General features: G+C 43.9%; 2 protein-coding genes across 2 annotated transcripts; both read left to right on the top strand.

Annotated features, from left to right (window-relative positions):
- The first annotated feature begins 484 nt into the window (after positions 1 to 484).
- LOC142802814 (uncharacterized) lies at positions 485 to 17,532 on the top strand. Its single transcript, XM_075887861.1, has 7 exons — positions 485 to 558; positions 3,454 to 3,537; positions 6,704 to 6,805; positions 9,360 to 9,472; positions 12,760 to 12,945; positions 16,443 to 16,657; positions 17,434 to 17,532. The coding sequence occupies exons 1-7, from the start codon at positions 485 to 487 to the stop codon at positions 17,530 to 17,532; spliced, it is 873 nt and encodes a 290-aa protein (XP_075743976.1).
- A 2,243-nt stretch (positions 17,533 to 19,775) lies between these two features.
- On the top strand, positions 19,776 to 23,813 carry LOC142803173 (putative chitinase 1). The gene is made up of 3 exons (XM_075888270.1): positions 19,776 to 19,884; positions 21,688 to 21,807; positions 23,663 to 23,813. Exons 1-3 carry the CDS (start codon positions 19,840 to 19,842, stop codon positions 23,795 to 23,797), a joined length of 300 nt encoding a protein of 99 aa, XP_075744385.1. The 5' UTR covers positions 19,776 to 19,839; the 3' UTR covers positions 23,798 to 23,813.
- The last annotated feature ends 788 nt before the right edge of the window (positions 23,814 to 24,601 follow it).

The raw sequence follows: 24,601 nt of genomic DNA, 5'->3' as shown, positions 1-24,601 counted from the left end.
TCCCCAAACACCGATATGCATCGAATCCATGTCGGCATTAGAATAATTCAAATACGATTCTTCATGATCCTCGTGTCTTTTTTTTTACTCTATCAAGCATGCAATGTACAACCTACTCGTGCATATGAATACGTAGGACATTATAAAACCTACATGTATATCAAGGTGTTTTCAGAAGCGTGCTCGAAAATAATTGGTGTACCGAAAGCTTTTTCCCAGGCCCCCGCTACGACATTACTGAAAATAAATTGTTATTTAAAGTTAACATTGCTCCTTATCACAGCTCAGCATTATTTTGACACCTTGTCCACACCTCTATTTCTGGTCAGCAGCGTGACAAATCAACTGCGCATTCGTAAGAGAACAAGTCACGAGCCCAATGCCGTTAAGCCTATACAGTACCGGTGGGCCACACGTATGGTCGACGGAAGGTCGCCTTGTTATGTCTTGTGGCTTGCACGATCAGGGAGCGCAATCTGATGCCATGGCACTCACGGGCAGGCATCATGAGGTCGAGGACGATGGCTTAGTCTCGGTGTTCAGGCCAAGAGCCAGGCCGTGGGCAACCTCCACGTGACGTACTTCTTCTTCTGTTTGGGCGCGCGGCCAGAACGTGAGGCAACTAGCCGCTTGCGTCAGCTTCTTCAGTAACGTGAAAGTGCCCAGAGGAACTGGCAAACATAATACCAGCCTTGTGGAGAATCGATACCCTCTTGGGCCCTAATTTCTGTCTGACTTTTATTAAAATCGCGTGAGTCTTTGTATCGAACGGGGCGTTTTTGAGCTCGAAATTTTATGGGACCATTAAAAAATTCGCCTTGTTAACATTGTTAACTTGTTTGGCTGCTGCTGCTGATAAATATGGTGGTTATTCGGTTGCTGTTTTTTTCTTTTGTACTACATGGTGATGTGACCAAGGAGTGGGGTGCAGGTGCCAGGAAACCCTTGCAAGGCATTTTGATGACAAAGGGCACACAAATTTATTTACATATTTACAGGTGTGAACAATACTAGGCGTCGAGAAGCGCCTTCACACCAGACACGACCAGCCGCAACAAAGGCCACAAAGAGAAAGCTCTGAGCACATCCGACGCGCTTTTTTCACCCTCTGTTCGCGCACGTACGTGTCCTGTAACGCCGACTGCTTGTCACAACATTCATGTGCGACGCGGACCACGTATCACTGGCACGCCGGTGCGCATTCCTTGCAGTGCATTTGGGGGTATTCTGGCGCTTTTGCGGGACGCAGACAGTGTTCTTATCGATGAGCACCGCTTGGGAGAGCTCAGCTGATGGGCGTCTCTTGCACTACCAGTCCTCAGTCATGACAAGGGCTCATGCACTACTAAATATTTCCTTCAAATGTACTAACAATATTTTTGCTAATAGAAGATACCTGTCATTTTATTTAAGTATGGAGAAAGCTTTTCTAAATACTGACGGACAGATTTTCACAGGCATGAAAAGTGTCCTTGCTTGGGTTGGGTACCCTAATGCAGGAGATGGGGTAAATATATCGGGTGTATTTTTACAATATTTTCAATAGTGTATATAGCGCAGTTCAAAGTAACGACAATATATCCAGGAAGTGGATGTGCCACTAATATTTATTCCTTAGGGAATAGTAAAATCTCTTCACTCGCCTTCTCTCAGTCTTCAACCGGGTGAAGCACATCGGATGGCTTTGAAGTTTCAAATTGTCTAGCACATGTGGCAGTGCTAAGGAAAGAAACATAGCGGCCGCATGTGACCGTTTTCCAAGCTCCTTTCTGGCGGGTAAAGTACGTCACTTTTGATAATTTTCACCTTTGACAATACTGTACTGGGTGCACGCTAGCTGCCCACAGGAACGTTTGCGATGTCACATGCAATTTCCCACAGGATATAAAGCAGATGGGATCTCAGTGTTGTCTCATGTTTATTCCCTTAAGCGATATTGGTTTATTACCTTTGTATCAGTTTTTCTTAGATTACATCAGCTAGTCATTTTGTAAAATACTATATCTGTAAACCTGTTTAAAACATAAAACAATTCAATTTTAATAGAAGGTAGCGTTTGTTTCACGGCCGAACCACCATGGAGGGTTGCGCCAAGTTACTGTGAAGTAACCAACCAAATAACCATGTTCGGAGTGTCAGTTTTTGATTTACGACTATTATCGTCATCATCGTTTCCTTCAGTATGGTGGCACGGGGAGCACGTGGTGAGAATTTTCAGAAGAAGCTGAGGAATGGAGCAGGATCTGATCAACTCGCCGGCGGAGTAAGAAGGTTTCATCTGTTTAGCTTTTAGTAGCGTTTGCGTTTTCTTATATTGCTTACAAAAGGGCATACATATGTGGGTATCTCTTGCGTAGAAATTGGGCGTCTCCTGAAGATACTGACAAAGATGTACCTGCCGACAAGGGGTAAGCTTCCTGAGGACGTCACATGCTCAAGGATACCTGTATGTTTTGTTTTTCTTTCGAGAAATTGGTCGTTTGCAAATATTTTACAGGAAATAACGGTACCTTTAAGAAGAACTAGTTTTTCAAATATTTCCTTGTATTTTTGTACAAACCACGTTGTGTATTGATGATTAGGATATGTCATATTGTGTTCTTGTTTGAACAGCGGGGGTTAATTTAAAGTATGTGTGAATTCGGCCTATAGGCTTTTTTAATAAAATGAGGCTGATTATGGGGTATTGTATGTCTTAGGCAGAGTAAAGTGGTCTACATTACTAATAGCATGCAAATTCTGGGCTTACTTAAATTTTAAATTGACCACATAGACTCTTTTATATTTACCCAGCTTACAGCTGATTGTCTCGGTCGACAGTTGTACCGGCTTCCAATGAAGGGTTGAAACCTCTCAGAAGAAGTGCCGCTCGAGCAATTCATACATTCCGAAAATGCTCCAGAGCATTTTGCTATAAAAATGTTCACTTTACAATATCAATGAATCTATGTATGTTGCTAAAAAATTTCCAGCCAATACGTTAGTCGAAAAAGTGCTCCTTCGAGCACACGTGCAATTATCAAAGCGATTGTAATATTATTAGCGAAGGCTGTTGCCAAATAGATTACGCACTTATGAAACACATTCGTTGAAAATCTCATGCATTGTTTTTCTTTGCAATTTTACTGTACACACCACTACATCATTCTCACACCTCATGTACATTACGAGTAGCTTTTGCAACGGGGAGCTGTTGCTGCGTCCAGGTTTTTTTTTTCCTCAAGCTCAAGAGCCTGCCCTGAGATATAGTATTTCGGCACTTTACTTCATGCACAAGTCTAACAGTGAACAGTGATAACGTGCGTATATTCAGTAATTTGTCAAGTTATTACTTGAAGTAGGTGAGCGCAGCTTTTTTCAACAAACAAAAATAAAAGCGAGCCAAACAAGCTATATTTCCACAGTGTAGCTGTCATGCTAACCGTAATTTTTTTTGTCGTTAATTTCGCGCAGAGCGCTCGAAGACGTCGCCTCGCCATGTGATCCATCCCCGGGAACACCGCAAAAACTGTCGCCAGCAGAAGCCGTCCTAGCCGGGTATGTGTTGTGTTGTAGATGGCCTCTATAGATTTTGTTCAACATTTGTAAATAGTTTGCAGGCTGATTACAGTAATTGATTCGGTATCGCAGAAAAAAAATTTAATGAGTGTCTCCTAAAGGCATATCAGCTTTTGTCATTGCTATTTTCAGCATTTCCTCAGATTTCTAGCAGTGTTTTAAAGTTCCTTAAAGAATTCTGAGTGATGGTAAATGATAACTGGTGATGAAAACGTAGTCGATTTTCTAACGCGACACCAGCGTTATTGTCATCCAATCTCGGTCCAATCAATGCCTCATCTACTTATCGATATGGCTGGTGAAGTGTAACTGTGCACTATTGCGGTCTTCATAATCGCTGTAGTGCTAGGCGTGAAAAATCTGCGCAACGACAGAAGCATATTGCAGCAACCTTGCGTAAGTGTAGAGATCAAGTGTGTTAAAGGCGGCCAAACGTTTTTCTTCATTTCTGTACACTTGCAAAGACGAGTAGATTGGCCGCGATAGCGACCAACAGAAGCAGTGCTAATACAAAACTTTTTTTGGGTGGCATCATATAGATGAGCGAAAAGCTTGAACGTTATTGGAAGTTTGGGATCGTGGATGACTGCTGTCATATGCTAAGTGAAAACTAAGCATATGCCTGACTGATGAGGAGAAAGATAATGTAAAGCGAGGGTAGCAGCAAGCGCGTAGTGTCACGATTTAACATAAATAACATTGCTATGTTTCTCATGTAATGTTTACGTTACATATACCACCTGAAAAACCTACGGTAGCTTAGAGTTCTTGTTCAGTCATTTGGGAACTTGTATAAAAAATTGCCCGCAGCTTCCCTCGGGAGAACACTGAGGAGGATGCGGAGCATATAATTGGTTAACGGGGTGTTAAAGTGCGACTTACTTGGGTCGATGGCTAAATTGGTTAACGTGGTTGTAGGAGGGGGTGTTAAATGAGTGAACACGTAAACACGTATGCGAAAGGGCGGCGCTGGTCGAAGGGACGTCGATCATTGTGTTTGTGGATTCGTTGGAATTCATTTCACCGCGACCCTGGACGTCGACGCGCCGTACAAACCAACCGACTAGCGGCAACTGAGCAAGCGAGCGCCGACCTTGAGTATATATACAGCGCGACGGCGCATGCACTGTCAGCTGTTGAATGTTCTCGAAGCGCGACGGCGCATGCGCGTCCACTGGAGAATCAGGAGAATTGTAGAATGTTCTCGAAGGGGAGAAGCGCGCGCGGCACAGATGGTGGGTGACAGTGCATGCGCGTGTCAGCTGTCGAATGTTCGAGAAGGGGGAGAAGCGCAACGGCGCATGCGCGCGCGTCAGCTGCCGATGTTCTCGAAGCGCGACGGCGCATGCGCGCGCGTCAGCTGCCGATGTTCTCGAAGCGTGACGGCGCATGCGCGCTACATTATACAGCTAGCGAATGTTCGTGAAGAGGAGAAGCGCACGCGGTGTGTAGAGGAGGAAGGGATGCACAGATGGTGGAAGAAGGAGGAGGAAGCTTGCGGACGGCGCCGCACTACAAGCCTCGAGTATTAGATGCTCCGCATCTAAAACAGTTTGTTAGGATCTTTCATACGCGAACAAAGTTTAGATGCTCACTCTTTGGCGTATATGCAGGCTATTAGAGTTAATCTTAGTAAGACTTGTTATGTTTGGTCGATGGTAACAAATACTGGCACTTGTGTCGGATCCACTAAAGAAGTGTATATGCTGACCTACTGGCATCTATGCAGGTTATTTCAGCGGATTATATACTCGCGACAACTTTTGTTGCCATTGAAGCGAAGGCCTAATCACGTGTATTCTACCATCAGTGAATGTAGTTCTACAGTAGCGCCCGTATTTTTAACGCGTAATATAAAAGTTTATCCTTAATTTTCCACGTGGAGCTATTGGAGGCAGGGTGTAGCTCACTCCAGTAAAATATTTGTATTTTTTTATTTGTTCGTTGTGACTTCGTGTTTTTGAATGAGCGAGAAAGCCCAGCCATTCTTTTTACGTGTACCTGTAATGCAAAGTGGCGTTGCATGTACTTGAAACTATGACGGTGCGCCCACGTCACTTTTCACAGTGTTACGAGACACGCGCCAAAACGGACTACATGCGTAGAAGCTGCGACCCCGTAGCCTTGTCTTCAGGTCCAAGAAATGTTGTCGCAGAGTATAGTTAGACGCCCTATGTTTTGTTGGTGGTACAAAGACTGATGCATACGTGAGATCCACCAAATCAAGGCGTATATAGCAGAAACCATGTAATGAAATGACTCTACAGTTGTTCTATAAACAATAAACGCTTCGGGTTCGAATTTTTCATAAGAAAAAAAAAGCTTGAGCCAGTCATAAAGCTTGTCATACAACTATCGAATGAAAAGATGTCTAAACCCGTAACCAGCTTGCTACATACTAGAACTATTGAAAGTACTAGCATAAGTTAATTAAGGCTAGACTCAAGCATGAATAATTCATTTACTGATCTAATATAATTGCTTCCTGTAATGCATTAGAAATTCTACTTATTATCTTGTAAATGTGGCGTACGTTGCGACGCTAGAAAGCAGCTCGCTCCCGAAAATTCAGCGATCAGGGAAGCTTATTTTGTGAAGATTTCCTAGCTCCTTTAGAAGCACATATTCCGCTGCGACACTGTACGGAAATGTTGAGTAGGCAAGTCGACCACGTCTACGCTGTCCATTATTGTCACAATTGTCGAAGTGTACAAGTCTACTAAGGCAAAAGCAAAAGACAAAAGTCTTCGGCATGTCGTTTTTTGTTGTTCGCTATTCATGGGGCATTATATCATAGGTCATTAAAACTAAATTGAATGCAACTTTTTGTATGGTGCCGTACGGATGGCATAAGCGTGTTTCCTATTACGGCCTTCCTTGGTTGAATGTATGGGTGACTAATTTTATCAATGTCAGCTTGTCCAAGCGATTTGCGTGCAGAGGGCCCCTCCCACGTGGAGGGACTTTGCCCCTTTACCATGTCACGCGCCCGATCAACAGCCCAAGCTGTCATCTCCTGCTCTGTAGTTTATTAAATGAAGTCGAGGGATCCTAGAGCAGACTAGAATAGGTTCGCTAAATGCATTCGTGCTATAAACTCATGAGACCACCCATGACGTTAACATCGTTTCTTGTTGTCTTCCAGGGAGGTTCTGTTCCCCGATCAAGATGTGCCATGGTACGAACGTAGCATCAGCTTGCCTCGACATTTTGAAGGGCCATCAGCGCCGCCAACATACGTCGAAGTGTGAGAACTGATTTTTTTAATAATAGAGAAAGTGTTCATTGGTTCAGTGTTGTCTGCTTAACATTTTCAAAGACAAATCTTTTTAGACCCTTTTAATCCAGATTACAAAGTAAGGTACGATGTCCCACGACCTACATCCGATATGCCATTTCTGTCCTTAACAACCAAATGCAACACAAGAAACGAATGACGTAAATACTAAACCGCTTTGGTGGCACGGTTAATTCTTCTAAGTGACTTGTAAGTTGCACTTCCAGTATTTTTATTCAATATACGATGTGGTAACACCCAAAGGTAAGGAATCACATGTTTGTCATCATTTTACATCAATGTTACGATTCATTAGTTTGGTGTATTTTTCTTTCCTCTTTTTTGGCGTTAATTTTTTTTACGGAAAAACAACTTATGTGATATTAGGAGTCGCCCATCCTTTCACTATATGTAATGTGTCAAAACTGATTAGATTCTTTCAAACCAGAAATGTCGTTGGCTGCACTGTGTAGACGATTAATCTTCATAAGATAAGCAATCGCCGATTTTGAAGAATCGCTACCGGTGTGTAGCTTTCTTAAAACCGCGTCAGTAGTAAAGAAGAAAAGAAAAAGATTGCCCGCAGCTTCCCTCGGGGGAACACTGAGGAGGATGCGGAAGCGGTTCCGCCAACAGTTTGGCCGGCGCTGGTCGAAGGGACGTCGATCATTCTGTTTGTGGATTCGTTGGCATTCATTTCACGGCGACTTCGGACGTCGACGCGCCGTACAAACCAACGGACGAGCGGCAACTGAGCGAGCGAGCGCCGACCTTGAGTATATATACAGCGCGACGGCGCATGCGCTGTCAGCTGTCGAATGTTCTCGAAGGAGAAGCGCGCGCGCGGCACAGATGGCGACGGCGCGACGGCGCATGCGCTGTCAGCTGTCGAATGTTCTCGAAGGAGAAGCGCGCGCGGCACAGATGGTGGGCGACGGCGCGACGGCGCATGCGCGCGCGTCAGCTGTCGAATGTTCGAGAAGCGGTGCGGACGGCGCGGACGGCGCACTACAAGGCGCGAGTATAAGATGCTGTCGCATCTAAAAAAGATCAAATTATGTAGACATGAATACGGCACATGTGTAGATACTGATTGGAGATGGCTCTATAGTCACAATTTGATCTTATGCATTGCCGAATAAAACGTGTAGCATTGAAAACATTTCGAGGTACAGCTTCTTTTTCTGGAAGAAGCCTTTTTGCATCTCTTTATGAACTGGCCCTTGTATTACACTAATACACATTAAACAACACGCGAAAAACCTTCACAAAGCTCTAATAGAGCATTATGCCCGCTGAACATGGTATCTTCGTAAATCTAAAGCGTTATTCGTAAATCGGAAATCGAAAGCGTAAATCGAAAGCGTTGTATCGGGCTGAGAAGTTTTCTTAGTGTTATTTCTTCTGTTGTCTACCATCCTGTAATGGCCTCAATGAGGCTAACAGTATCAATAAATAAATAAATAAATAAATAAATAAATAAATAAATAAATAAATAAATAAACGATGAGGTTTAAAACGCTGCTGTGATGATGGAATTTGAAAGTTATTGCTTGACGTTGAGCGTGAGAAGGAAGAAAAGGGTCTTCAAACACCGGGTTTTTGAGATGCTACATAAGTAACATATACACCCTCGCAAAATTTTCAGCGATATCGAACGACCATCTATATCAGCATACGGCATTCTCCAGTATACACGCAAGAAGCAACAAGATCAGTGACAGGGCAATCAGCGTCGCAACGATTTTCTAACAGATGATCGCACGGATAATGCTGATAGAGCGTATTGCGTATGCAAATCTAAGCAAACAGCGTAGCAGATGGCACTCGCACAAGATAGTGCTGTGCGCGCTTACACACGATGCAGAACTCACTTTACTTATCACCTACATTCGGCATTATCATGTCAAGATATCGGCGCATGCTCAATATTGCGTTATAAAAAAATTGCAAGAGTGTACAGATTTCATTCTAAATAATCACTGAGTCAGCTAGCTAACGCTTCTGGTAGGCGCATGAGAGCAACTATGAAGACACACAAGACGCTTTCTTTTTACTAGCAGTGTTTATAAGCTATATAAGCGAATTAAGTTAGTACAGATTTTGTTACGCGTCATAGCTCCCTGCCGTGCTTCGCGGCTGTGCTACTGCTTTGATCAAGTAAAAGACGCGGCCTCAAATTTTCTATGTGAATCTGCTGCTCATGTCTTTTCTTAAAAACTTGATAAACATCGCTTCTCTCGTCCTTGCTTTTTCGACAAAGCAAGGGAGAGGAAACGTCCTGTGGAACTGCACATCAGCGAAAAGGGGCCTATGCTTAGTTTATCTCATAGATACATTATCAGAGAATGCTGATACTGGTCATAAAATTGCGAAGACAGGTTGGCCGAAAACCACTCACAAAAGTAGTTTTGCGAATTAGGCTCTTTATCTTTTTTTTTTTCCACGTTTGTGTTCATTTAAATTATACTCCATCTTTTGCCGATAATGAGGCGTGTTTCTCGCTCATCTTATTATCTCGCAGCGACGACCTATCCGTGCCGATGTTTACGTACATGGTCTACGGCCTCTTCAGTGGGTTCCTCATCGTGCTCATCCTTATCGCCATCGTCGCGTACATCATCTCTTTCACGTCACGTGAGTTAACTCGATTGTCTTGCGCGTTTGTTTTCTTGGCTTACGGCGATATCTTTACTGGTTCGTACGTAACCAAAGGTTCTTTGAAAACTCTATCATGGTACATTCTTCTCACTTGTGTATTGGGTGATTCTATTGCGTAATAAGGTTCTCTTTCAAAGATGTCACTCTAGGACTGTTATGCGCACATTGTAGTAGTATACGATGGACATTGTCTGATGCTTTATTTCTTGGCACAATGATTTGCGAAAAAAAAAACATGCACAACGAGTAAACGGTGATAGAAAAAGCAAAAAAAAATACTTGCGCGCTTATGATTTTTCGTTAACTGCTATGTTCTTAAATACCTTCCAGTTTTCAGTTCCAGTTTACTTGGAATACGTCCCGTGAGCCTCACATGGTAAAAAAAGGCCGCATCGTCCTCGTTCAAATGAAGATGTCACGATAGAGTTACCTCGCAAGCTTTTGTGCCAGTGTTTTCTTTTTAGGTTATCTCCTGTTGTCTTATAATAGGTTGCATAAATAATGTGTATGTATGTTCTTGTGTGCGCCGCTGTCAGTCAGCTTGCCGTCCAGCTCCTGCAGCAACCCCACACTCATGTGTAACCTTTGCCTCACTATTCATTTAGAGCCTTTTATCACTTTATCGAGAAGGACAAGGCTAGATGTCTTTCTTCACTGTGCATCGATTATAGTTACACAATATCTCCGTCGTGGTGGTCTAGTGGCTAAGGTACTCGGATGCTGACCCACAAGTCGCGGGCTCGGATCTCGACGGCCGCGGCTGCACTTTCGATGTGGGCAAATATGCTGTAGGCCCTTGTGCTTTTATTTGGATGCGCATCAAAGAACCCCAGGTGGTCGAAATTTCCAGAGCACTTCATTATGGCATCTGTCATATCTATATGGCTGTTTCGGGACGTTAAACCCCACATATCGATCAATCAATAGTTTCACAGTATGTTATTCGACGGTGCTATCCACAGAGAAACAGCTGCGGGTATTACGAAAGTTGGCCGTCCGTGTGCCAGGTTCAGTTAACTGGTGGCTCAAGTAATTACGAGAGCGTGCACCATCATCGAGAGAGAGGGGGAGACACAATGTAACGATGACATTGCCACGCTGAGTACTATGGACGAATTTGAAATCCTCATTACTGATTTAAACAAGGAGAGCAGAAAGGTAGGTCTGAAATTACTCTGTAGAAAAGGAAAGTAATGTATGACAACCTCAGAAGAGAACAGCGCTTCGAGATAGGCAGCATTGCACTTGAAGTTGTAGAAGAGTAGGTCTGCTTAGGACCGGTAGTAACCGCGGGGCCGAACCATGAGACTGCAGTAACTAAAAGAATAAAAATGGGATGGAGCACATTCGGCAAGCAGTCTCATATCATCACTGGCACACTGCCATTATCCCTCAAGTGGAAAGTATATAACAGCTGCATCTTGTCGGTACTTACGTACAGACCTGAAGCCTGGAGGTTTACAAAGAGAGTTCATTTTATATTGAGGACGACGCAGCGGGCGATGGAAATGAAAATGACAGGTGTAACGCTAAGGAACAAGAAGAGAGCAGAGTCTAACATTGAACAAACGTGTGTTAGGATATCATAGACGAAAACAAGCAGAAGGAGTGGTCATGGGCAGGGCACGTAGCGATAAGGTGAGATAAGCCGCTGGTTAATAAATATCACCGGCTTCACTCGAAGGGAAGGCAAGTGGGTGAAGAGGAGACAGAAAGTTAGGTGCATGGGCTGATGAGGATCGCAAGCTCTCAGGTATTGAGTGGCACCAACATTTAAAAGACCGAGTTTAATGGCGGAACGTGGGAGAGGCCTTTGTCCTGCAGTGGCCGCAGTTAGGCTGATGATGATGAATGAAACGACGGTCAGTTAAGTTTAACAAACTTTTTGAAAGATTTCTAAATAAACGGACTGATGCGAGAAGTGGTGTTCGATTGCATGAGCAGAGTAATCTGGGGCAACACTTCGATCCCATGCACAAAAGTTACACGCTTAGCCTGTCTCAAATCAATTCTGTGAAATATTTATACATTAGCTTTCCCTCGCCCGTTGCTAGTTTGGTTACGGCGTAGTGCCGCGACCGCATTCTAGTGATCCCACCCCATTCACATGTCGACAATTCCAGGTAGTGCTCGCTTATTGCGAAGTTGTTTGCCGTGCTTCGCGAGCGTGGAAGTTGGGCGGATATAGAGCTCACAATATGTGCAGTAAAGCATTCTAATATTTTTGCGGAATACTTAGACCCGATATTTAATTTTTTTTTCATGTTCTGGATTGTTTTTGCAGGTGAACACGCGTCACGTTAGTATTACACTTTTTACGCATACCTTTCTCAGCGCATGGTTTACTTTTCTCAGAGGTGCTTCTTGATTTATGTTTGCTTTCATAGTAATTTTCAAGACTTTAGAGCTGAACTCAGTGCGTGCATATGAATGAGTTTAGTACGTACAATTGTTGTAATCATCTATGTTCAATATATGTTTTGTTAAATTATTGGAGTTATTGCACGTTGCGCAGGAGTGATCAATAATGATGAACGAAGCAAGAAGATTTTCAGTAATATATACTCTTTCTATATATACGTACAAGCAGGATGTTTGCGGACCACATTAGCTAAAGCTGCCACTGCTCATTATAACCGGGATTTGGTCAGCGTAAGGGTTAGTATTACGCAGGGTTGTAAATCGAGGGGAAGGCTGTGCGTAAGGGTCCCTTCACAAATGTCTAAAGGGAGGACCATGGCCCCGCCGCGGTGGTCTAGTGGCTAAGGTACTCGGCTGCTGACCCGCAGGTCGCGGGATCGAATCCCGGCTGTGGCGGCTGCATTTCCGATGGAGGCGGAAATGTTGTAGGCCCACGTACTCAGACTTGGGTGCACGTTAAAGAACCGCAGGTGGTCGAAATTTCCGGAGCCCTCCACTACGGCATCTCTCATAATCATATAGTGGTTTTGGGACGTTAAACCCCACATATCAATCAATCAATCAATCAATCAATCAATCAAAGAGAGGGCCACGAATGTCCTCGTTTGGACCTTGGATTTTCGTACGTATATGAACGTACTCATATGTATTTAGATAGATAGACCGTAACGTAGTACTTGTTACACTTGCTTGCTGAAATAATCATTGCCCCCTTAACAGTCATTAAACTAGCATGTCGTGGCGCTTCTGAAAAAAGCGAAAGGTTTTGTGGGAATAGTTCCCTGTATATGCCAATGAAGAGACTTCTACGAATGCCAACGTATCACTCTTGGAACTCGCAGCAAAGAGTCCGGCACATCAACCTCTTGTGCTGTGCTATTATGATCCGACCATGAGCACCAGCTTCTCGCCAGCCTTTACACGGTCTAATCTGTGCATCGAGTGCTGCTCCTATTTGATCTACGATGGCCTTGAAGTAGACGCCCAAGGTATCATCAAGGAAAGAATCAGCAGCGGCCCCGCACCAGGTAGCTGGCCTCAAATGGCTGAATGTTAGATTCACAGTAAGCGATGACGTTACATAGTGCACCGCTTATGTATAGTTACATAGAGTTTCATACAATAATATCTAGAGGGAAATCTGGCACTAGTGTCTACGCGGGTTTCTTCAGCGGTGCTTGTACCCCCATAGGAATTTTGGTAAGTACCGGCTTCGGATGCGCTTCAAATGAATTACGTTTTTGAGATTCACAACGCTTGTTTTCCGAGTGTAAAAGAAAGTGATATGAAGTCGTATTTATCTGAAACTTGCTTCAATTACTTGTACGCAAGCTTTATTGCAACAACACTTCATGATCAGGCGGCGAAAGTGAAACCTGAGAAAATTCAACCATCATAGTATGCATCGCTCTGCCGTTGCGTTCTAGATTTGAAATCAAGATATAATGAGTATTTTTTAACAACACTTGAAAACAACATGCTAGTTTTTATATGGAAAGTATGGAAATAACAGCCATTTATGGAAATAACAGTATAGTATTAAGTGACAAACACTTATCTTTTCGTCTTTGGCGACGCTGGGTGCGTTTGTTCCAGTGGTCTGTCCCCAATGCGCCTCTGGTTTTGTTGTAAAGTCGAGTCAGCTAAGCGTAACGGTGCGTCTATTTAGCTTCGTCATCACTTTGCAGGCGATTTAAAACGAGATTAGGCAAGACGCGCTCGTGAAAAAACATAATCTCGAGGCAAAATCCTGAACTGGCATGAGACGCTACATCTATACGCAGCGGTGAGTGGATGACGCTTCGTTTAAACTGTCAAATACGACTCGTAAAGCTCTAACGTCGCATCACCTTGGGAGATGTAGCGGTCGTCAGCCTCCTTAAACAACAAAGGCACTGTTTCAGCCTTTTTCAGCGCAACCCATTACCCAGGCTGCGCGAAGAACAAAACTGAAACTGTAGAAAAACGTACGTATACAGTTCTCTAGCTGACCCTATTCAATCCGAAGCCTATGCTTCGCATATTTCCTACGGCGGAACACGATCGCAGCGCGAGATTTCTCTCTAGGTATTATTGTATGAAACTCTATGTATACTTCAAAATTACGCGAAAGAGTTCCTTCGCCATGTTGTTAAAAAGGTGCACCTGGCTGGCTTCCGCAAATGTCATGTCCGAAAATTGTGAGACATATCGCACGGCAACTCACATCAGCGCCTACAAATGCTGCAGCAACCACTGGTTGCATTCGGGGCGTAGGAAAGGAGAATCCCCGTAGCAGAAGGGGAAGTCCGGAATCGATGAGGAGAAGGAAAGCACGGAAAAACAGCTGGCGCATTTACCAAGCACGCCAACGTTTAGTACGTTGCAACTAACGTGTTGTCTCGGGAACACCATTTAGCCGCATCTCTCTGTAATAACCGCCTAAGCAAAACAAATTTTCCGGGTTCTTTTCTTATAACAATACGATTAGGGAGCTTCAACAACTTCTTAGATCTGTACGGATATTCGAAGGTTTACGCGACTCGTTGCTCTCCACGAAACCCCATCTAAGCATAATACTTCGCTTTAGAATAAAAAATGGCAGCATATCCACGGAGTGAATCATGGAGAGTGGGGCGAAGCGTTCGTCCGTCCATGTGTCCGTCTGCGTGACCGTCCATGCGTCTGTTCGTGCGCCCGTCCCTGCGTTCGTTCATTCAGCCGCCCCTGCGTCCGTTCATGCGTCCATCCATGCATCTGTCTGTGTGTACGTTCGTCCATCTATTCAGCACTCCAAGTCCCACCACCTCGCATCGTTTTATCATATATTCCCCATATAGAAGCACCGCCATTCAGTGGACATTCCAAGGACTAAACGAGAGGTGGCACACACACACTTTCTTACGGCTTGCGCTTCGGGTCTACTTCCCACCTTCAACCACCTTGAGTTCATGGTATATACTAGTTCACTGTATTTCATGGCACTGCGGCCCAATGCTCGCTAAACCTTTCTAAAAACCAAGGAGGTTACGCCCAGCGAGTATAACGTAGCAACCTTTTCCTGTCAGATAGTGCTCAATGTACATGCCAGTGGCTGCTAATGTGAAATGAGAGACACGAGGATTCAGCTTTTAAGTTCTTACGGCTTGCGCTTCGTATCTGCTTCCCCCATTTAACCACCTCTAATTTATTCATGGTATATACTAGTTCATTGTATTCATGGCCCTGCGGCTCAACACTCGCTAAACCTTTCTAAAGCTAAGGAGGTTACACCCAGCGAGTATAATGTCGCAACCCTTTCTTGTCCGATAGTGCTCAATGTACATGCCAATGGCTGCTAATGGGGATCGCAGCGTGCACGTTAACTAAAAGCCGAATGCACCTGTCTTTCATACCCCATTATCGGCTATTGGCATGTACATTGAGCACTATTTTTTGTTGTTCAACAACGCACAGAAAAAATCTCTCACCGGCACCACCTTGGAGGTCAAATGTTATACCTATTTCGGGGATGTGCCACTGGTGGTTACGTACTACGAGGAGCGCACAAGCCACGCCATAGGGAGCTTCGCCCCTAAAAAAAAAAAACGTTGCACAAAAGAAACAAGCATGCCACGAGAATGCAGGACTGGCCCTCCTGCATTCAGTGACCAAAATAGGCGCGTAGTATGAGCCGCGTGTGCCTACACTGGCGTTGACAGTGAGAGAGAGGTAAGTTCGCAAACGTGTTCGTTTTTTTGCCCGAGCCTTTGTGGCGTGAAGTAGTGAACTGAGAAATCTCCCCACCTGTGATGCATCATCCACATTCAGAGCCCCCAAATCACAAGATGGAGGTGTTGCGCTGGCAAAGAGATATATGAAAGGGGATATAGTCCGATTTATCTATAGGCGCCCTGGACTATGCAAGCTCCCCTCAATAAAAAGTTGTGAAGTCGAGTTGCTTAGTTGTAGCACAAATCGAAACATCAGTTATCGCCCCCTTGTTCAGAGTGCGAATAATGAGGCTTTCCATCACACTCTTGGTTAGCCTGAGCCTTGGGACTTCAAAGGCGAGGTAAGCATTGTTTGTGTTGTTTAATTAAGAAAGCATGGTAAATGTGTAGTGCTTAATATGCATGTACTAGCGCATTTAGCGAGCTGTGTAGGTCGGTGCCTCTTTTATAGTTGCACATATTAAGACAAGTTATCTCAAATGATGAGCCTACTGATCTAACTCTAACTATCATAACAAACACGTCTTCAAACTTATTGCGAGAAACGGCAGCAATTGGTTCTTCGTCTTCGGCTGTATGCCGACTCGGTCGTTGGAGCAAGCAGTGTAGACAGAAAAAATTTATATGCTACCATGCAGGTAGTTTGCGTAGGTCTTGATTAATCAGACTGCCTTTACGGCACCTGTAACACAACAAGAATTTTCTGTACGCTTTTTTTTTTGCCTACTGAAACTTTAGGACGTCCCTAACAGATGTGCTTATTATTTGATACACTTGTAACAGCCACTTAACAACTTGTTTGATTGTTTTTTCTTGCGGCGCCGCTCGATCAGCGGAGGGCATTAACGACTGGCTTATGCTGAAGGAAGCGACGAAGATGAAGGTGCTCTGTGGTCTGCGTTTCATGCCGGCACCCGGATTCACGAACACGACAGATCCTCGCATCAAGCAGATAGTTGAGTCCTTGAGCTCAACGTATGCCCCATTTGACGGAGCGGCCTTCATGTGGAACTCCCCCGAAACGAAGCAAGAGATAATGCTTTACGAGGTGAGTGGGGAAATTGCCATGCAAGCACCAGTTCCAATATGTAGTATTCTCGCGTGATAGTGTTAGACTTCTAAATTGCAATATTGATCTCCACAAAACAATTTACAGGAAGAAACACGTGTCGGTGTCTATAAGTCAACATTTGTTTTTACGGCGCAAGTTATTTTAGATAAATATGACGGCTGCATGCATAACACAGTTAATTATGCGTATGACACCGTTTATCTGTACTACGTAGCGACATTCATGAGCTGAGCAGTTTGTGGTGGACGTTTCATATACAGAGTCCTCAGTGTCAAAAACTCGCACTTAGTTGGAATACCCGCGAGGTGCCACTCATGTACTGCCTTCACACGTGGTTTGGTAAACACTGTTAGGTATCCTCCAAAATGTTTAACGTGTTTCAATTTTTAAAAATACGTATAATAACCAACCTTTCACGTTTAATTTACTAGAGTACAACGGTTTGCATTGGCTCTATTTTCCATGATGCTTCCAAAGAATTTGTACCTATAGGATCGACAGTATACAAATGTGGCGTGAAGCGCGCTAATCATAACTGCAGGGAACCTTGATAAAATTATCTGTTATTGAGTTTTTCATTGGTATAACGCAAAACAACATTTCTTGATTGATTATTACAATAAAATATTACCATTGTGTGAATGATCAGCCTTATTTTTATGACCCTCACCACAATGTCCGATTGATCCTAATGTATTACTTTCAGTGGCGTCTTTGTCCCCACACATTTTGTCCTTCTAAATCTTTTCCAGAATCTGCGTACGTACCTCCCTGGCGCTAACTACAAGATTATCGCCCACATACTACCAGCATACCTGGATACCTATGATTTCGCTAATATGAACAAGTGAGTAAAAACTGAGTGAAATTATTGGCAAGCGCGTGTGTTAATTAGGAAATCACTGATGTGCGTCGTCAGATTAATAATAACATCAAGTTTTTACGTGGCCAAACCGTGGTAAGAATATGATTACCGCCAGAGTAAAGGTCCGGAAATTTAGACCATTTGGTACCTTCTTTAACCTTCAGAAACTTCGCGGAGTATGCGGGCTGTAGCATCCTGCCTCCGTCAAAATGTGACCACCGCCGCGTCTGGGAGGTGACCTTAGGTTCTACAGCCAACTATACCGCAACCACTACGCCCATTACGGCATAGTATTTTTTTGAACTACAGTGATTATTTTGTTGTGACATACACAGTGTCCCATATGGTCTCTCTGGCAGCGTAAATTTTAATTTTTTCTTCCATTTCTTTTGCTTGGGTAAATGTTCACATTGCCCCCTCACAGAAATCACCCAAAAAAGATGAATATCTCATCTGGTTACGTTCAGGTATCTGTGAGCCATAATTTTGCAATGTAACAATCACCATCATATCCTGCGGCTCTCCTAGGTTTTGACCATCCTGCCTCATGTTTTACACAGTGGCTTCAATAATAATAATAATAATAATAATAATAATAATAATAATAATAATAATAATAATAATAATAATAATAATAATAATAATAATAATAATAATCATACCACATCCTTTATGAAAGGCAAGCTGTTCTCGATTAATTCATGACGTAGGAAAGTAGAACTGGCATGTTTTTTTGTGAGGTTCTTCGTTTTAAGTTGAAGCGCTGGAAAATTTACGGTTTTTACACTGGTTTGTTGAATAGTTCATGTCGTTGTTGTGCAATTTAAGATAGACTGTTCGAGCTTTGTTCAGCTTGCCCAATGGGAGTTGCCTGAACGCAAAAGTGTCATTTTGTCGCACTTCACTTTTTGATGGGTTCTATATTTATTGCTATTGCGATAGCATCTTTTTGAATATACCGCTTTTTATCCACTATTTTTATATATTACTTTCGTAGTGTTCGTAACGGGTCGCCTATAGGGATTGTTTGCTTATTAAATGCCACTACATCTATTGCATACGTGTAAGCCCGTCCCTCACGTTTATTTTGGAGTATTGCAACTCGTGCTCGGACTTTTCAACAACTCAAAGCCTGCTGTTTCAAGTGCTTGAAACAATATATGAATAGAGACGTTGCCCTATAAACTCATAACAACTGCTACATCAATCTCACTTTTTAAACTTTACTTGACTTTCGTTTTTGTTCGCTTGGCTAAAAGGTATGGCGGCGGAAACCTGTTCCCACGTCACTTTACAGTTCTGAGCTCACAGTACTGTGACTTAGGCATCTCCCTCCCATAAGCACTAGCCTAAATTCTTACAGACATTGTTGATGTATTACGCGCCCGTGCTTCTGTCGTACGCGTGCTTCCCTTAGTCAAGGTATACAAATGTCATCGCAGGAAACATTGCATACAAATGAAAGCACAGTAACAAAAATGCCCGACAGCTGAAAAGAAGTTTCTGGCTGTAGTCACGTGTTGCATGACCTATTTAAAACTTGTAGATAGTTAGGTTAGGTTTGGATAGGCTAGGTTAGATTAAGCTAGGTCACTAGTATAACGTGCTACAAGTACAACAAACGCGGAAGCTCACAGTAGCCGTGTAAAAGTTAAAAAAGAACAGCGAAACCAGTTGATCTAAGGAGCTCGACGTGGCCTTCTTGACTGATGCTAGGTATTTCGTTGGCGTAAAACGTAGAGACTAATCAGAGACTGTCAGAGACCCTACAGTATTGTCCAAGCTCCGGCACCAGAACTAACGCGCAAAGCAGATTCGGGCACTCAAGATAAAAGCGCAGGCCTGTCGTGGCTCGTATATACTCGACTGGCGCGGGGGCCAAATTTCGCGCGACGGCTGCGTAGACTGTCTCCATCGTGGGCGTGTCTGATAAACAACGGCGAATCATACGCTACGCCACAGAGGAGTCTGTGTGGACACCCGATGTTTTAGCACGAGCTTTAAGAGCCGCGCTCTTAATAACGGGCTTCGCGATATATGCAATACCAAAACGTCACGTCAAATTGTTATGCAGATTAGAGCTATGCACCCGCGTAACAGTGGCCGCATTATGGTGCTACGGATAGCCCCACAAATTATCGGCTCAGTAATAAACCTGTTCGGTGCAATGAAAGCGCTGCAGTGCATATATTTCTAACATCCGTGTTTAATTCTTCTTTGCGGCAGATACGTGGATACCATTGTGGTTAGTACGCACAACTTTGCCGTAGCAGGACGAGCTTTTCCTCCCTGCATGTACGACAACGGTGGCATCATGGACGTTGTCGACAAAAACTTGGTGCGTAAACAGCTCGCTCAAAAGTTTCCCCATATCTTTCAGATGTGCGTGTCTGAACTTGCCTTCAAGGAGGCGCCGGCTACATTCTGTGAGAAAATGATTTCTGATTCAAGTATACTTACTATTTTTCTTCTTTAGAAAAGTGATCCGTATTTGTTTTGCAATTGAGCAAACTTTAATTTAACCTGTAGTGATTCATATATTCTGCCCCGCCGCGGTGGTCTAGTGGCTAAGGTACTCGGCTGCTGACCCGCAGGGCGCGGGTTCAAATCCCGGCTGCGGCGGCTGCATCTCGCCGATGGAGGCGGAAATGTTGTAGGCCCGTGTGCTCAGATTTGGGTGCACGTTAAAGAACCCCAGGTGGTCTAAATTTCCGGAGCCCTCCACTACGGCGTGTCTCATAATCATATAGTGGTTTTGGGACGTTAAACCCCACATATCAATCAATCAAATTCATATATTCTTATCCCTTATGTTATTTGATTTGATTTTCCTGTGTTACGAACGTCCAGGCCACCCGCAATCGTGCTTCCTGTTGCTATCACGCTTACGGGATTCACAGATTGTGACATTTTTAAAAGCTTGATATGCTTGCGTGTTGTTCTGCATCAAGGCCAATTCAATGTGTCATACCGTTGGATACGTCAGTGTGGGGTGTAGCAGCAACTGGTGTAACAGTAATTGCACTGCACCGAACTCGTAATACAGAAGTATTGTAGAATGACTATTCGAAGACGGCATGGTTTGCGTTGCCTGTCTACCTAAGGGGCCGTACTTATGCGCGTAAGGCGAATGTCGACAAGGTAGTGCTTTCGATCTGTTTTATTCTTTTAGGTGGATGTCCTGAACCGTATCCTAACAACGGCTCCATTTCTGAGTACCCACCTAGTGCCAACCGTGTCGACTATCGGCAAGAAGTACGTTTTCGAAGATGCGAGCAAAACGGGCGTCGGGGACCGTGTCGACCTGACCAAACCGGTGGAGCGCTTTTCACTCTACAAAGTACGCTTGTTTATAAGGGAGAGCAGTCAGTTGGTAACAATTACAGCATACACGCCTTTCGGGTATTATTGTTGTCGGACTCGGATAATCATGGACGTAGCATTCGGGAGGGTGGCAGTTGTCTCGGCATTCACTGAGAATCGCGTTTTGAAACTGTAGCACTTAAAGAATGCTGAATTTAACAATGACGGAAGCACGAGCCTGATACTCTTGGCAGATCTCCCCAAATACGAAAGTCGACTGTGCAGTGGAATAATGCTCGGCACCCGCCACGATGGCGTATTCGGTACAAGTGTTTGATTGGTGGCACGAAGTTTTCGGGATTGAATTCCGGACGCAGTTGCCGTTCCTAGGAATGCTTTTATGTGGCCACCGGATCGAAACTAGTTTCTCGCATCGTCTTTAACCTCGTTGTGAACTACGCCCCGCCGCGGCGGTCTAGTGGCTAAGGTACTTGGCTGCCGACCCGCAGGTTGCGGGATTGAATTCCGGCTGCGGCGGCTGCCTTTCCGATGGAGGCGGAAATGTTGTAGGCCCGTGTGGTCAGATTTGGGTGCACGTTAAAGAACCCCAGGGGGTCGAAATTTCTGGAGTCCTCCACTACGGCGTCTCTCATAATCATATGGTGGTTTTGGGACGTTAAACCCCACATATCAATATCAAATCTTTGTGAACGACAGTCAGCCACTTCTTACCACAGCTGCCAGTACATTAAGCGTAGCCTGATTACTATTCACAACAAGATATAAACGGTTCCTAAAAGGGCACCCACTTGCTGTTTTTTTTTCTCTATTCACGTAGCTTTGTCAAGAGAAGAGTTCCTGGATGATACAGTTGGAGAGCCTAACGAAATGTGAGATAGCTTTCAACAACAATAAGGAATGGATTGGTTTCGAGAGCCCCACTTCTGTCGCCTTCAAGGTGCGTGTCTTTCTAAGCATGGGCGCCCGCTTCATCTTTTTTACACATGTGGCTTTTTTCCTCTGCGCATTAGAACTGCCAATAATGACGGTAGCTGAGAGCTACGTGCGTCGAGTGTTTAAATAATGTGGCCTACTTGCGCACTGAGATCTGAATATGTGCAAACGCCAGATATGTACAAACGCCTTCTTTCCGATGAATGGCTCAATTAAACCCACTCGTACCTTGCGGGACACATAAATTTATATTAGGTTTAGTTTTTTATCAGATTCGTGGATATTTGCCAGTTTTTCTGAAGGTAAGTTTGAAGCAAACACCCTTTTTGGAAAGAACAAATAAACAAAAAAGGTTCTTTAAGGGAGTCGTGGGGCTGTCAATGTTAACACTACGTGAGAAACAATGAAGGCAAGAAGATTTTCGTGAGGTGCTTGTTTCTTTGTCAGACACCACCAAATAGATACAACAGTGGAAGCACACGAAAAAGTAGTAATTGCGGCGTAGGTTTGATATTGAAGTGGACCAAAAGAAGCACTGTTTCTGTTGGTGCAATTCGAACTCACAACCTTCTAAATCATTTGGTATGTGAGAAAAGATATATAGAGTTGGTTTCTCAGTGCCGCATTTCGATATCTGTTGAGTGGCATCACCGCGTTAGACACACACTTAATTTTTCTTTCACTTTAGCTTTTTTTTACGAAATAGTTAAGTACTGGTTTGAAAATAAATTTCAAAGGCACAGGCAAGTTTGGAAAGCTTAGACGAGCACTCAGGTAGCATAAGAGCAAAAAGTGTCAAGCACACTTTTTGCTCTCATTATTACCAAACTCATCTAACCACTTAGTATAGATGAGTAGGAAATGAAAATTACGCACGCGTCTGAATATTGCGAGGACTTGACTTTTTTGCCTGGACCATTCAGCCTTTCTTGCTTGCCACGAAATCTGTCCCCACCCGAAAAAGCTAAAACAGTACCGGTACGCATATATTTCACTAATTTTTAGAGCTTTCTTGTTTCCTAGGTGAACAGATGTACTACATGACTTTTACGTTGGACAATCTAGTGAAAACTTCAGTTGGGTAATATGTTATCTGCCCCGTACTTTATCCAGGCGTGGTTATTAAGGATGCGTACAAAGTGTAGTGGCCTGCCAAAAACGCTAGGTCGCACAAATAATTCGGCAGATTTGGATGTGAGTAAGCGTAGAATGTTTTGTGAATGAGTCAAAACATCCGCGCTGATTTTAGTTCGAAGTTCATCAGACGCAGCAGGCCATAAACCTGTTTTACTTGTATGTAGGCTTAGAGTGGTATTGACGACCCGTTTCAGCATGCACCTAATAAATAGATATAGAAGCTCACGACCTAATAAATGCATCACGACCCGTTTCAGCGTGCACCTAATAAATAGATATAGAAGCTGATGTTCACCACTTATTCTGGCCCCCTCGCTTTTTGTACAATCAGAATTAGCTGAAGTGGAGTGCCCCATAATGAACAAGTAAAGAGTACCACTCCTAATTTATTCCCACTGGTGCATCCTGGAAATCCGGTGCAATGAAGCGTGCACGTTTAATATGCCCGAGCACAATGAAGCAATACTGCCTTATTCTTACCGCTTGCTGCGGTATGTTGGCACGCAAGGTTTCATGTGACCTATGGGTCACTCGATTCTTGTTTTTCGTGCTGTGTTCAAGAGATTAACACGATCTTGGGAAACAAATGCAAAGAAGTCAAGACTCACACCTCCTGTCTATACGTTTTGCATCACAACATTCTGCGCAGAGTACTCGTACCTGTCGTACTAATATAGCTTCAACTCAGCAGTCCCTGCGTTATGCAATTTTCTTTGCCGCAGACTGAACTGGTGAAAAAGAAGCATCTCCTGGGCATCGCTGTACTGCACATAGAGCAGGATGACCTGGAAGCCTGCTCGACTGACAAGAAGCCGTACTTGCTGAGTGCTGTTCACGACGGGCTCCATGTGCATTAAGCGAACAATAATAATGATGGCCACATGTATATGCCGATTGAAAACGTTTCAATTAACGTCGATTGTAACTTCTCGTTGGTGGCATGTTTTCATTAATAGTAAGTCTCCGGCGGTACCGACGATAGTGTATAATCCGCCGTGGTAATTTAGCACTTACGGCACTCACTCGGTTGCTCAATCGAAGGTCACGGGTTTTATCCCGACCCCAATGGTCACATTTTGATAGAGGCGAAAGGCTAGATGCGCGAATACTGTATTATGTGCACGTTACTGAATACCCAATGGCCGAAATTCCTGGAGACATTCGGTATGTCGTCCCTAATATCAGATCATAGTTTTGAGATGTTAAACCCTAAATATTATTTCGATGCTAAGGAGGGAGGGGGGGGGGGGGGGTGTACAGGATAGAATGCCCTATTATTGACGAGTAAATTAAGCAAATAGTATCACTTTGAAAGCCTGAATAAAAGATGTCAGGTGCGTTCTTTAACAACTCTGACGTACTAAAGAGTCATAACTCCAACTATAACGGAAATCCAAGGGAAATATTGTGTCGACGTAGACTGTTGGTGTAACAATCCAGAAACCTGGTATTGTTTCTTTTATGCCAAGGGAATGATTAGTTTGAACTAAAAGCACGTTCTATCGTGATGTTAGGGCGATTAAACCACCCTGCTCTGTAAAGGGCCTTGTGACGTAGTAGTCGTCATGCCTGCCTGTTACTGCTATGTGGCGGGTGCTGTGGAGCATGGTGTAGCGAAAGCTGAACTTCCGTCGTTTCAGTGAGTAAAGTGACAAAGACCC

This window comes from Rhipicephalus microplus, chromosome 3, assembly GCF_043290135.1.
Source record: "Rhipicephalus microplus isolate Deutch F79 chromosome 3, USDA_Rmic, whole genome shotgun sequence".
In the NCBI taxonomy this organism is placed as follows: domain Eukaryota; kingdom Metazoa; phylum Arthropoda; class Arachnida; order Ixodida; family Ixodidae; genus Rhipicephalus; species Rhipicephalus microplus.
This window is presented reverse-complemented; position numbering and strand designations above follow the sequence as displayed.

Bases quoted from the DNA above. Each gene is read 5' to 3' on its own strand.
- LOC142802814 (XM_075887861.1), top strand. From the start codon at position 485: ATGGCACTCACGGGCAGGCATCATGAGGTCGAGGACGATGGCTTAGTC. The intron at 559-3,453 runs GTGGGCAACCTC...AATTTCGCGCAG, and splicing joins TTCAGGCCAAGAGCCAGGCC to AGCGCTCGAAGACGTCGCCT. The intron at 12,946-16,442 runs GTAGCTGGCCTC...CCGCTCGATCAG, and splicing joins CAGCAGCGGCCCCGCACCAG to CGGAGGGCATTAACGACTGG.
- LOC142803173 (XM_075888270.1), top strand. From the start codon at position 19,840: ATGTACGACAACGGTGGCATCATGGACGTTGTCGACAAAAACTTG. The intron at 19,885-21,687 runs GTGCGTAAACAG...CTATTCACGTAG, and splicing joins ACGTTGTCGACAAAAACTTG to CTTTGTCAAGAGAAGAGTTC. The intron at 21,808-23,662 runs GTGCGTGTCTTT...TCTTTGCCGCAG, and splicing joins CCACTTCTGTCGCCTTCAAG to ACTGAACTGGTGAAAAAGAA.